Below are 14955 nucleotides of genomic sequence, written 5' to 3'. Positions count from 1 at the left end.
CTGCACTTTTCTCAAGCTGGTTTGCAAATGAGGATGCAATCAACCTGGAGGTCAGGAAGACGAATCTGGAATCCCCCAGCCCAGCTCTGACCAGCAGGCAGCTATGGGAATGTTAGTGGCAATCCTTCAGAACTGGATCCCCTCCTCACTTCTAGATGGGGCTGTTTTAGAATACTCTGGATTAATGGAGTATGACTCATGAAACCAACACCCTTTTCTTCAGGGAACGATAGGGCAATATTCAACATGAGAAAAGGGATGCTTGGTGTAAAAAGGTGGTCATTGCACGATTGGTCACTGTGAAGGATGTGTCAAAAGTTGATGTGGGGGCCGGGCATGGTGGCTCATGCCTGCAATCCCAGCAATTTGGGAGGCTGAGGTAGGAGGATCACTTGAGGCCAGGAGTTCAAGACCCGCCTGGCCCACATGGCAAAACCCTGTCTCTACTAAAAATACAAACATTAGCTGGGTGTGGTGGTGGGCACCTGTAATCCCAGCTACTCGGGAGGCTGAGGCAGCAGAACTGCTTGAACCTGGGAGGTGGAGGTTGCAGTGAGCAGAGATTGAGCCACTGCACTCCAGCCTGGGGGACAGAGGGAGACTCTGTCTCAAACAAAAAAAAGAAAAGTCGATGTGGGTATGTCCTGAAAAGGTCAGCATTTACAGTTGTGCAGGTTATGTGCTACATACCTTTTAGGGGTGCCGTCAGCATTGTGGATATCAGAAGGGTTTTTAAAATAACAGTTTTCTGGAAAATAGCAGTAAGATTCTTGTTCTAACAAAATCTGTATATCGTGTGATTTTTATGACCAATGAAAGCCAAGTATCTTGAGGAAGAGCTGCCTTTTCTGTTTTGCACAAAGACTGTGTGGACTGCTGGTGGTGGCACCGTGTGTCTACTCCACGCAGCCTCTGTGCAGACTGGAGGGAGATCAGGGACCCTGCTAAGACAGCAAGGATGTCTGGATGTGTAGAGGACAATGTAGGTGGACCCAGAATCTCTTTGCCAAAAATTCAGCATCTGCTTTGCCACAAAGGCTAGAACAAGCCCCTACCTTTCTTGGGAATTTTTTCCCAGATACTCACCTCGGCAGGAAGCAGGGTATAGGAGTAGAACTGTTTCATCTTGGTCACCAGATCGTCTGTGGAGAACGTCACATACTCTACAAACTTCCGGTTTAGCAGGAACCAGTCCGAGCCACCATCCACGGCGATGCCCTCTGGGATCCGCCGATCTCCCAGGCGCCACATGTGAGCGTCGCACTCCAGGAAGAGCCGATCCAGGCCCTGCTTCCGAATGAACCTGGGAGAGAGAAAGCTGCCCTTAGCCCAGAGGTGTCGTGAAAGACAGAACTCCAGCCAGAGTCCAAACAAAACAACACAATCATAGCGATGACGGCATTTTTTGAGTGCCTGCTGTGTGCCAGGCACTGAGCCAGGGCTCTGCGTGGAGTTTATCACTTGATCCCCACAAGTGAGGCACGTCACTGTATTTCTCCCTATGAGGCAGGTACTATTTGACCCCCAATTTCCATATGAGGGCACTGAGGCTTAGAGAGCCCAGGGGATTTACCCAGCACAGCCAGATGACGATGATGATCTGCTACAGCTACTCCTTCTCCAGAGAACTTTGGCAATAATCTCCTTATGCCTAGAGGCCTTGGCAGTTTAGTGAATGCAGACTATGGATCCTTATCTCAGAACAGTGCTCTTCGATGCATACGATAAAATATACAGAGTTATGAAACAGTGAATAATAAAAACCCACCAAAGTTCTGATATATAGTAATGCCTGTGCTTCTTGACTCACACATAATATACAGGATTACAACATTTTTTAAATTTTAATTTTTTGAGACAGGGTCATGTTCTGTTGCCTAGGCTGGAGAACACTGGTGTGATCCTAGCTCCCCGCAGCCTCAAACTCCTGGGCTCACGTGACCCTCCTGCCTCAGGCTCCTGAGTAGATAGAACTGATTTTGAAAGTTATTTTTGTAGAGGTGGGATCTCACTATGTTGTCTAGATTGGTCTCGAATTTCTGGCTTCAGGTCCCCAAAGCACTGGGATTACAGGCGTGCACCACCATGTCTGGCTGCTGCTTAAATTTTTGTAGAGACAGGGTCTCACGATGTTGCTTAGGCTGGCGTAAAACTCGGCCTCAAGCGATCCTCCTGCCTTGGCCTCTCAAAGCGCTGGGATTATAGGTGTGAGCTACTGCATAGGGCCTGGATTACAAAATACATTTCAAAACACTGAATGTATGATTTTATACACACACACACACACACACACACACACACACACACATATAGTTTTTGTTTTTGTTTTGAGACAGGGTCTCACTCTGTAGCTCAGGTTGGAGTGCAGTGGCGTGATCTTGGCTCACCGCAACCTCCACTTCCTGGGTTCAAGTGATTCTCCTGCCTCAGCCTTCCAAGTAGCTAGGATTACAGGCATGCGCCACCTCACCCGGATAAATTTTTTTTTGTCTTTTTAGTAGAGATGGGGTTTCACCATGTTGGCCAGGCTGGTCTTGAACTCCTGACCTCAGATGATCCGCCCACCTCGGCCTCCCAAAGTGCTGGGATTACAGGTGTGAGCCACCACGCCTGGCCTACCTCCTGTAATTCTGAAGTAGTGGTGAGCATAAATGATATTTAGAGGTATCCGCACCAACTATAATGTGATAGGAAAATAGGTGATTCCTACTGGTGACTGAGTCAGTTACTGCTAACACTACTGTGATTTGTTACCTACATTTAGCTAGATTTCAGTTGAAATTTCACTAAAAAAAGATACCATTTTCTTCTCATCCAAAGTCACAAACCTCTCCTGAATTTTTCCCATGAACCCTAGATTAATAACTCCTACTTTAGGAACTATATACATATAATCATCTTGTTTGGAATTTTGCAAGGCAGGCTGGGCAGAGTTGGCATTTCCTATTTTGTAGATGCAGAAACCAAAGCTGTTCAGGTCCCAGAGCTGGTGACATGGGCGTGTAGGAAGGGTAGACAGAGCTAGAACCAAGCCTTTTGACCCAAATGCTCAGTCCATTAGCAGTTAGCATTCATTGCACACGTAATCATCATTGCCATTACCATCATCACCATTTTCATTATCATCACTGTTACTGCCACCATCATCATCATCACCACCACTATCACCATTTTCACATATTATGTGCCAGGTACTGTGCTGGCTCATGGTGGGGGTCAACGAGAAGTAAGGATGATCTCTGCTCCCAAGGAGCTATTTAGATGGGAGCTTACAGTCTAGAGTTGAACCCAGGGATCTTTCTGCTCCTTGAGCCTGCTAGCCCTTACACATGACCAGGACTCTGGACTTTTCAAGCCCTTATAAATAACTCTATCATATGAATGCTTCTCCACACCACCACAGCTTCCTTACACACGTGCCTTCTGGTCATGGATTCTGTATGTGCTGGGAATGATCGTCCTCTTCCTCTCCCCCGAGTGAACTTCAATTCATCGATCAGATTGCAGACCAAAAGTTACTCTCGCAGTCCTTACAGTCTTACAACACTGTGATTTCTTCCACCATCATTGCCATTACCATCGTCACCATTTTCATTATCATCACTGTCACTACCACCATCGTCATTACTACCATCATCACCATTTTCATTATCACCACTGTCATCACCATCATTGTCATCATCACCACCATCACAACCATCATCACCGATTTCAGTATCACCACCATCTTCATTCCCATTATCACTACCACCATCACCATGACAATGAAAACATATGGGCATTATCATTCCAAGGGCTTTATGTGGATTATCTACTTTAACTTTCATGAAAACCCCACAGACAGTACTTTTATTAACCCTGTTTTACATGTGTATGAACTCAGCAACTTGCCATAGCACATTTCTGTGATTACTGTCTAAGACTGTAAGTTTCAGGTAGCTAGGGTGGTTCTTGTTTTTGCTTATCACTATGTGCCTGGCACACAGTAAATGCTTAGTGAGTATTCGCAGAATGGATAGATACTCAATCCATCAATAAGCAAACGCATGTCCAGCACCTACCACACTCCCAGCCTTGTGGTGGGTACAGTGGAAGACAGGAAACACTATAAACAACAGGCTTTATCTTGTAGGAATTCACAGTTTCACTGCACAAATGCGATACAGGCACATGCAACCACAGGTTAAATGAGTTTTGAGGAACTTCTGGAAAAATGGGGACTAGAGCAAGACTGAAAAGCCAGCATGCTGTGGACTTGGTCGGTGGTCAGGAATGGCGTCACGGATGAGGCAGGGCCTGAGTCAGGCTGGGAGGGCTGCAGGGAGGAGAGAAAATGGACATTCTAGACAGAAAACAGACTAATCAGCGGCCTGAGGAGCAGACCAGTTTGGCTTCATTGGGAGATTGCTCTGGGCAGATGACAGACTGGGAAGGTCATACGTTTTTAATAAAGCTGACATCCACACAATGTAAAACAACGAGAGACCAAGAAATGATTTTATGATCAATGGGATCTAAGTGTCTTGAGGAAGAGCTGCCTTTTCTATTTTCCACAAAGGCACTGTGTGGATTGCTACAGGCGGCACCAAGTGCCTATTCCATGCAGGCTCCATGCAGACTGGAGGGGAACCAGGGGCCCTGTTAGGACAGCAGTGATTTAAAATTAAGCATTTTAAGGTGTACAGTTTAGTGGAATTAGTTCATTAACAATGCTATCCAACTGTCACCCCTGCCTAGCTTCAAAACATTTCATCAGTCCCCAAAAGAACACCCCATACACATTAGGCAGCCACTCCCCATTCATGCTAGCCCCTGGTAACCATCAGTCTGTCTCCTGCCTCTATGGATTTACCAATTCTAGATAGTTCATATAAAGGCAGTCATACAATATATGGCCTTTTGTGTCTGCATCTTTTGCTTGGCATAATGTTTTCCAGGTTCATCCATGCTGCAGCAGATGTCGGTGCTCCATGCCTTGTTTTTGCCTGCTCAGCATCCATTTATGATTTCCCTGGGAACCACATGTTGCTTGACTTTGGACTCATCCTTAACTCTCAGTTTACTTGGGTTTGTATCCTCCCTGTAGCACCAGGGGTGGGAACATGACCCAGGATGGATCAGAGCATCCCAACTGTCTGGCCTCCATAAATCAGTTCAGGGATGGGCCATCAATGCAAGCTGGGTCTGAGACTAGGTCTTGGATTGTTGCTGGAGTAACTGAGAAGGAGGGGCTTTTCTATGAGATTTCTGGCACGGAGGATGTGAGCCTAGGGCTGCTGGTAGCCATCTCATCACCATGAATATATAGGTTGTCTGACAATGCAGCAAACTGGAAATAGGAGACAGAAAGACACAGTGCCAAGGGCTTGATGGGTTCACTTGCGATTCTGGATCTCACTGTGCCTGACCCTCTCCCAGACTTGTGTGTAACGTATTTAACGGCATTTTTGAGATGAGATTCCTCACTTGCGTTTGAAAAACTCCTAATACATGCCTGAATGATTTCAACTTCGTCACAACCATGATGTGTGGGGAGGTTCTCAGGCTCGAGACAGGGCAGGTAGCCAGGGCTGTGGCACAAAAATGCCTCCTCTTCCACTAGGCCAGTCTGCTTAGAGTTCTAGAGCTGTCTGCATTTCTACAACAGACCTCATTACTCTGTCTTCAGACTGGAGTCACCTGTCTCCTCGCAGATAGCATTGGTTCTCACTACAACACACCTTGGCTTCAGACTTTGTGCCTCCCTTTCAGGTCCTAGGACAGTGCAGGTCAACTGCTCAAGAAAAGTCTACTGACTTCAGGGTTTGGAAGCTGAAGATGGTCCTGCCTTGTTAGTCAAGCTGAATTCCAGAAAGAACTCCCCCGTCACTGGGCTTCCCACAAATCCACTGACATCTACTCAAGGGAATGACATGAAACCTCATTAGTAAACCTACATTCTTAGCACTTTCTTTTCTGCATGAGCAGAAAGCCTACCTCTAGACATTGGCTACTATGGAAGATAATGGCATAATACATCTAAGTCATCACAAAATGGATGACGGTGTAATGAAACGGCGATGACGATGATGCTGGCAGGGAACAGACTTAATTTGGCTGAAATGTGCCTTTCATCTACGGGGCAGTGTGGCTTTACCTGTCACCAGCTGGGCGACCTCAAAATGTTAAGGAGTCCTCTCTTGAGTTTCAGTTTGTTCCTTGGTAAAATACAAAGTTGGTGTAGATCTGGGTTGTCAAGTTAGATCCCTATAGGGGGGTCAGACAGATAATGGAAGCGTGTGAAGCAGCCTGAGTATGAAAAAACAAGCAGTGATGAAATTAGCAGAGCAATGAAGGACACACATTCTGAAATGCACTTCCATTCCTTTAAAATAAAAAAGTGTCTCTGGTTAAATAAAACATCTCTCTAGGATGAATACAGTCCATAAGCCACCGGTCCAGTCATAATGATACTGGGTTAGGTAATTCCCAAGGTACTCTCCAGCTTTGACATTCTGTAAGTCACTTTGTTATACTCAGGAGAAGGGTGTGGGGCAAACAATACATCTCATATGGATACATGGGAGCCTGGAGAAGACTGGCAACTTTTCTAAGGACACACAGAGGACTCAACATAAGGGCAGAACCAACCAAAATACCCAGGTGTCCAATGTCACGGGTCTTGCTCTTTCTCTAACATATCTTTCCACATGCAAAATCTCAGCTTATTAGCAAAGCCATGTTCTTGCTGGAGAGGAGTCCTCTCTGAGTCTCAGTTTCCCTCTTGGTAAATTACAAAGTTGGGCTACGTCTGGGTTGTAAAGTTAAATCCCTATAGGGGTCAGAAAGACAACGGAAGACAGATAATCCAAGCTCATTAGCAAAGTCATGTTCTTACTGGGGAGGAACTCAGCGAAGATTTTTCGTAATACTCACAGTATTAACCCACTGAAATGTAACCGAGCGCTCACTGGGCCATTAAAGGAAGTCCCTGAGTTTAGGAAAATAAAACCCTGCCTTGAACCTGGCTAGTGCTAATTATACAAAAATGTCCAGTCGGTGCACTTAACCATGCTTGAAACTTTCAATTTTAGATAATTTGTATTCAAACTTACATGGTTACCAGATTAACCGTGAGACAGAGAAAGAGACAAGAAATACAGGTGAGAGGACTAGCAAAATTTTTCTTTCCATGCACCAGGTTTTTAATTTCATGTTCCATTATATGGGATAATAGCATCGTCTTGCAATTTTAATGTGATGTCCCAGACCATAATATTCAAATACAATATTTATGCAGTCATCTCCAAAATGAAATATTCATGGGATTGGGAGATGGGTTGCTGTATTTACTGCATTCAAAAACGGAAATGCTGCAAATGCATGCTTTGGTTAACTAAGAGTAAACGGAGACAGCTAATTCCCGAGGTCTCAGAAGAGTTTCTGGAGTCAGAGGGGTGAACGGGGACTTAGTCTTGGACTAGGAGATGGTGGCAGAGGCCCAGCAACTGGCTATCTACCAGGGGAGAGGCATCAGCTGTTTGGGCAGGGATTTGCATTTTTTCTTCCCTTTCTTTACCGTAACTTGAAAAGGTAAAATTGGAAGGCAAGGTGAGTCAGTGAACACCTGGGTGACTTTTTATAAAATATGGCTCACCGACAAGTGGCGCACGGCTCTCTCACCTGAGGCATGGAGTGCAGATATGTAACAATAAGCACAATATACAAAAGGTGCCCAGTGATGCGCTCTTCCTCTTCATTTCCCATTGAGTAGGTTACCTGGGGCAACTGGGGCAACAGGTGACACTACAGCAAACAGACACTGGGTGATCTAGGTACTAATCCTGCCTCTGTGTTCGCAGGCTATGAGGTGTGGGGCTGGCTTAACCTCTCTGAATGCCAGTTTCCTCATCTGTAAGATGAGCCCCCTGATACCTGTCTTGACAGCCTCCTGAGTCAGCTGCAAAAGTGTGATGGATGATGCTTCTCAGAGGGCCTTGCAAAGTGTTTAGTAAGCGCTGTTCACCCAAGCAATGAACCGACTCAACCATCCCTCCCCCAAACCTGGCATCCTCCATCCTCCTCTCATGCTTTGTATTTCTCCACAGGACTTTTCACTTTCTAACACAATGTACAAGATATTTATTTAGTCTGTTGTCCATTTCCGCTCAATAGATGTAAGACGGCAGAAATTTTTGTCTATTTTTGTTCACTGCTGTATCCATACTGCTTAGATCGGTGCCTACCGTACAACTGGTGCTTGATAAATATTTACTGAATAAGTGAACAAAGGGAAGGGTAACAGCCACACCTGTTGGGCAATCAGGAAGTCACAGACATTTGTTAACTAGGTATCAGATCCTTCTAACACACATGTAACAGAAAAGAAAATTGAAGCTCAGAAAAGTTACATAACTTTCCCAAGGTCACACAGCCAGAAGTCTTGAATTTAAATGCAGGTCTAGCTGGATCCACGGCAAGCTCTTAAACTCTGCCATCTTTGATGCCCTGATTCACCATAGTCCCACCAAAAAGAGAGAAACAACAGATCTGTGATTTCTAATGCTTGAAAGAGACAATGCCCAGAAATGAGAGAGAATCAAAAGAAAAGGGCTTATTGTTGGCTTTGGAAGAATCATTCTGCCAGACCGCTAGAAGACATCTGTCTTCTACCTGAGGTCAGATATGAAATCATTTACATTCAGCTTTACTTCCTAGGCTCTGAGGAAGGGGCAGTTCACCTTCCTGATATTTTTACCTATTAGCACACTATGGGAAAAAGTCACAGCTATATATCATCCTATTGGGACATCCCAGGGACCAAATCTACTCAGCTGACCATCACAGTTAACTAGACAGAGGGTGGGAAGGAGTCCTGATTCTCCCCCATGGGAGAAGTCAGTTTAAAAAAAAACCATCTATGGCTTTTGGAAATAATGTCAGAAAAGGTGGATGATAAAGAAGTTTCTCAATTCAGTTAATTCACTGGCTACAATCTTGGCATATTCATCGAGTGTGGAATTATTCCAAAATTAAGCTGTTCCACTTTAAGTTTTAGAAGGAATAGCTCTGCTCTTCCAGTTTACAGCATGTTTGAGCAAGAAGGAATCTTCGCAAGCAGCCAATACAGCTAATGCTACAAATTAAAAAAAAAAAAAAAAAAAAAAAAAAAGCCCGAGACCGAAAGTACAAATGATACATCCAAAGTCATACTGCCTAGAAAAAACAAAATCTTCCTTTTTCTGTTTTCCTGTCTGGTAATCTGTTATTGAATCTAGATTACTCTTTCAGCTAAGTACAACGTCACGATTTTAGTTAAAAAATAAAGTCACGGAATAAATCATACCCACAACGCATGAAATCAGTCAGCTATGTGAACAGGCTCACACATCTCTTCCTAGGCTCTGAGGAATGGGCAGTTTACCTGCCTGAGATTTTTCTCTATTGGCACAAAGTCGCAGCTAAATATTATTCTATTGGGATGCAGGGGCAAGATTTTGAGACCTGGAGCCAGATTACTTGGCCCAAGTCTTGTGTATTCTACTAACCTTGGACAACTTTAATCATGTGGCACTTTGGTTTCTCACAGGGGAAACGGTGATCACAATACCTAATTCATAGAGCTGGTGTGATGATTCAAATGAGCTTGTATACAGGGAGGGCTTAGCACAGTGCTTAGCACATAGTAAGGGCTCCATGATGTTCATTGTGATGCTTTATGTTTTTTTCCTTTATCAAGGTGAATTTCTATCTGTCCTCTTCTCTCTTCTGGGATTTGGTAGACAGGTACATAGGACACCTCCATGGCTAAGAAGAAATCCTTTTGTCTGGCAGAGCAATGATATTTCAGCACCAAGGACAGAAGCCCTCATTTTTGTTGTACCATAGCCATGGTTGTGGCATGAAGGTGACAAGTGTCTTGGCCATCCTTCTAACTCTGTCCAAGCTCTGGATGAGCTCGCGGGGATTGAGCTCACTGATTTTGAAGTTTGGCAGTTCCACAGGGCCCCTGCTAGCCATCTCTCTCAGGCCCAGGGTAGGCTGTGCCGCTTCCTGGTCTGAACTGGAGTCAACTGTCATGCCTCTCTATCCTACAGTAGCTGGAAGAGCAAGAAGGCCTGGAGACTTCATTCTTTTAGCAGCACTAGAGAGCACCTTCGATATTCCGGGCCCTGCTCTATGCACTGAGAAAACGGTTCTAAATAAGATGGCCATCACCCCTGCCCTTCTCTCTCTTTTAGGTGAGACAAAAAGCCTAAATAATAACAGCTACCATTTATTGAGCATATACTACATTCTAGGCTCTGTTCTATGCCCTTAATATATATTCTTTTGTTTAGAATTCACTGCAGCCCCATGAGGGCTCATTTTACAAACGAAGGAACAGAGACACAGAAAGGTTAAGTAAATTTCCCAAGATCCACACAGCTGGTGAGTGGCAAGGAGGGGATTCAAGCCATAGTAGTCAGGCTCTGCATTCCACACTCTAGCCACAAGGTTCTAATAAGTAAGTAGACATCGAGAAATATGAAACACAAATATACAATTATATGCTACATAGGAACAAATATGGGGGTCATGGTAGAAACTAAAGAGACAGGGACTTAATTAGTGGAGATCATTAAGGAAGGCTTCACTGAGGAGCAGGTGGCATGCGAGCTCAAAGAGAAGGCATCAGTCCTCTAAGGAGTTATGGGGAAGGCCTTTATGAGTGACAGAAAATTGAAAGTGCAAGGGCCCTGTGGCTGACAAAAGAAGCTACAGAGAAGTCCTCAGCTTCACAACCTCTCTTCACAGTGGCTGCCTTGATCTGATTGGTGGAAGGGACATACCACCCACAAGTCCACGTGGCTTGGATATGGAGGGAAACTCCAAAGTCAGCACCCTGAGGGAGTCAGTGCAACACGGTGGTTAAGCACCCTGACTTCAGGCTGGGCGTGGTGGCTAATGCCTGTAATCCCAGCACTTTGGGAGGTCCAGGCAGGCGGATCACTTGAGCTCAAGAGTTTGAGACCAGCCTGGACAATATGGTGAAACCCCACCTCTACTGAAACTACAAAAATTAGTGAGGCATGGTGGCATGTGCCTATAATCCCAGCTATTTGGGAGACTGAGGCAGGAGAATCGCTTGAACCTTGGAGGTGGAGGTTGGAGTGAGCTGAGATTGCACCCCAGCCTGGGTGACGGAGCAAGACTCTGTCTCAAAAAGAAAAATAAAAAGAATCCCGACTTTGGAGTCACTCTGCTTGGCTTCAAGTCTGTGTCGCCACCTATGAGCTGTGTGTTATTTAATCTTTCCAGCCTCAGTATTCCCTTCTGGAAAATGGGCATGAGAATGATCGCACTTATGTCATGGGGTTGTTGTAGAAAGAGTAAATATCTGTAAGGTGCTTACGACAATCAGTGGCACATGTACCAGTTATAATTGCTGCCCTATGTGGAGAAAGCTGACTTAGGTTTGACATTCAAGGAGGGAAGAAAAAGAAGCTCAAGTGGAAATGCCGAGTCAGTGGCCTGAACCCTGAGGCTGGAGTACCTGCGCTTGGTGGCTCACATTCTTCACAGGGCTCACGTCTCTGAATCAGCTTGCACCGCGAAACGTCTAAGTCTGTTGAGGGCTAATTGGTTTTCCGCATTTCATGTATTTTTAAAAACATTGTTTACTGCCTTTTTTTCCGATTATAAAAGGAAGGCAGAGCCTTCATAGATGGCTTGGAACATAAAAAAATGCAAAGAAGAAAATAAAAATCATACTCTACCTTTCAGAGATGACACTGTGTGTGTACTTCCCGTCTAGCCTTTTGTCGAACTTCTTTGTGTATTGTTTGGAAGGAAGAAAAGTTCTAAAGATGACCTAAAAACACAGGCTGAGGCCCAGGGCGGTATGCGTGTGCAGTTTTGTGTGGGTGCCTACATACTGCCAGACTTTATTTTGACGTGGCTGCTATAATTGGATTAAATAAAGTGAACATGCAAACAGTCATGAACGCATCGGCTGGGTTTAAGGAAAGCAAAAGAGAAATGCAATCTGCTTTCCCTATTGGAGATGAGATATTAATTATCTCCTCGCATCAATCATGGAGCTACAAGTTAGCCAGAAAGAGCTCTTCTCTCAATAAGCAAGCTGGCACCAAAGGGCCTCCCGAAAGTGGATTTGCCTGGAGGAGGTTCCTGGCCAGGCTCTCGACTGATTTGCCAACTTTTGGTTAAACATTTGCTTGTTTATACATCAAAGGAGGTTTGGGTCTGATGATGAGTTCAATGTCAGAAAAGGGGAGCTAGGGAGGCAGCTCAGATGCCACCCCAGCCTCCAACAGGAGAGTGCTGCCTCTGGCCGATGGGGTTCAGACCGGAGAAGAGAAACTTCTCTATACCACTTCTGACCTGGGGCTGGAATCTACCTGCCTGGCTTTCGTATATTTGAAATGGTCGCTGTTTCTCTTACTATGCTTCGCCTTATTTTAAGCGTGATATCCATAACTCGTGGGTTGGAGTGGCTAATTTTATAAACTGTCGATACACGTAAGGTCAATACCTAACTCTCATCACATGCCCACTTACAAAGGGCCCAAAAGAATTTCCCATGTCCCCCGTGGACATGAGAGTTGTTGAACATAAGAGTTATTGAGCATTTTTGTAACACCTTAATCATGTGTATATTATCATTAAGATTTTTCTCCTGTCAACAACACCATCATTATCACCACTACCACCACCACCATTATGATCATCATCCACTTAATAGGCACAACTAACTGTCCCCAAGGGCTTTTCCATATATTAATTCGTGCAACAACTCTATGGGATTGGTATGATTATCATCATTCCCATCTTCCAGATGAGAAAACTGATACACATGTAACTCATCTAACTTACCCACGGTCACACACTGTGAGTGGGCATTAGAGCTGGCCCGTGAAACTTCACAGTCTGGCTCCAGAGCCTGGATTCTTAACTGCTATGTTATGTGCTTTATGTAGCATCCTATACAAGAGGCCCCTGAATATTCCGCTCTAAGCCAACTTTATTATTTTTAGAGACACGATCTCGCTTTGTCACCCAGGCTGCAGTGCAGTGGTGCAAGCCTCAAACTCCTGGCCTTAAGCGATCCTCCTATATCAGCCTCCCAAGGTGTTGGGATTACAGGTGTGAGCCACTGCACCCGGCCTCTAAGCCAACTTTAAACAGCTTCAACTGTTTTCTTTCAATGTAGCCTTATTTGAAGCCTAATATCCATAAGTCACGGGTTGGAATGGCTAATTTTATAAATTTGTTGACACACATAAGATCAATACCTAACTTTCATAGCATACCCACTTACAAAGGACCCAAAAGAATCTCCCATGTCCCTGGTGGCACATGAACACACTTTGGAAAAGGCTGACCCTAGAAAGTAGGGGAAGGACCTGTCCCTACCCATGCAAAAAGATATTTCTATTTACATTCAGCAGGATTTTCTTTCATCTGCACACCTTAAGAGCATAAACCTGCAGGTCCTCTCAAATGCAGTCACTATGGAGTAATACAAGAACACAGGCCTTAAAGTCAGACGGAACGAGGTTCCATCTCAGCTCTGTCGTTCACTAGCTGTAGGGCCTTGAGTAAGGTAAAGCGACTCTCCAATCTCAGCTGTATTCATTTCTGAAATGGGGTAACACCTGCTAAATGAGGGTGAAATGAGAAAATGGACTGGAATGCGCCCAGCGCGGGGTCTTCCCGTGGTCAGTGAGGATGCTCCATCTCCCCATTCGCATTATCATTATTTGAATTTTATAAAGATGGAGAAATAGAGGCATGGCCAGTCAAAGCCATTTGCTGACATCCCATGGCAGTGGTCTAGAAGAGCTGGCATTTCGACCCGGGCGGCTGGATTCCAGCATCTACGCTCTTGCGCTTCACACACTGTGTCCCAGGGCTAACACGGGTGCCCTGGTGACCCTGGATGAAGTGGAGAAATTAGATCAACCAGGGAAGGAAAAGGCCCAGAGAAACTCCAATTTTCACTTTCCAGCTCCCTGGAAGGGTCCTGTCCTCACACGCTGAGACTTGAACAGGTTCCAGAGATTTGAAAACCTTCTCTGATGCTCCCTGAACCAAGGCCAGAGACTTGTAGGGATGTTTCCAAAGACCTGATTATTCAGGCTGAGAGTAAATGTGCGGGCACCTGCTTCCGCAAGCCCTGCTGGGGCTGCCTGGGAAAATGACAGTTGTGCTACCTGTCTTGCAGTCTATCTAGAGACTTTACTTTTGGAGGAGAGCAAGGAGAAACAGTGAACACAACCCTCCCCTTCATTTAATAACAGAAACAATCAGGACCAATTTGGCAGCTATTAGAATACTAGTTTGCCTTTATGCCATCTCTTCACAGGGGGAGCCAGAAGTCCAAATTGGTTGCTCAAGGCTGGAGATGAAGAAAGAAGGTCAACACTGCTATTAGGAGCTACGTGGAATTAAAAACCGAGGCACCCTGTGGCCTATTCTGTATTTCACTGCTTGCCTTTGTTCCTCCCCATCTCTCTGTCTTTCAAGATCTCTGCCTCCGTCACTTCCTCTTTTACCAGGGCTGGTCCAGACACATGAAATATCAGAACGGGAAGGAAATTTGGAGACTTTCTCATTCAACCCCCTTGTTTTTCAAAGGGAGAAAATGAAGTCAAGAGAAGCAGAGTAGCTGCCTCAAAGTCACCAGTGCATTGGGAGAAAGCAGACCTAGAACACAGAGAGGCTTCATCACGCGAGAATTATGAGCTTGGACTCCCTGAACACTCACTTGGGCACGAGTGCTGTGAGTTTGACCAAGTAACTTCACCTTTTTGAGTCTCAGTTCCCTTATCCATAAAAGGAGGCTAATATATTGCCAATAATCCCCACTCAGTGCCAGAAAATTAAAAGAACACAGAAAAACAGAACTAATAGAGAGTCTGGGCTTGATGATATAATTTGCGCGGCTTGATTTAGCCATACCTGAAGTCAGCC

At 45.0% G+C, this 14955-nt stretch overlaps 1 protein-coding gene across 3 annotated transcripts in view; it reads right to left on the bottom strand.

Annotated features, from left to right (window-relative positions):
• Positions 1-14955, bottom strand: part of XYLT1 (xylosyltransferase 1) — a 371169-nt gene that overhangs the window by 37282 nt on the left and 318932 nt on the right. For all 3 annotated transcript variants that reach the window (XM_005591807.5, XM_074027812.1, XM_074027813.1), the window contains one exon: positions 1087-1303. In XM_005591807.5, coding sequence (XP_005591864.3) covers positions 1087-1303 — 217 coding nt within the window. The remainder of the gene's footprint in view (positions 1-1086; positions 1304-14955) is intronic.

Source organism: Macaca fascicularis, chromosome 20, assembly GCF_037993035.2.
Source record: "Macaca fascicularis isolate 582-1 chromosome 20, T2T-MFA8v1.1".
NCBI classification, from domain to species: domain Eukaryota; kingdom Metazoa; phylum Chordata; class Mammalia; order Primates; family Cercopithecidae; genus Macaca; species Macaca fascicularis.
This window is presented reverse-complemented; position numbering and strand designations above follow the sequence as displayed.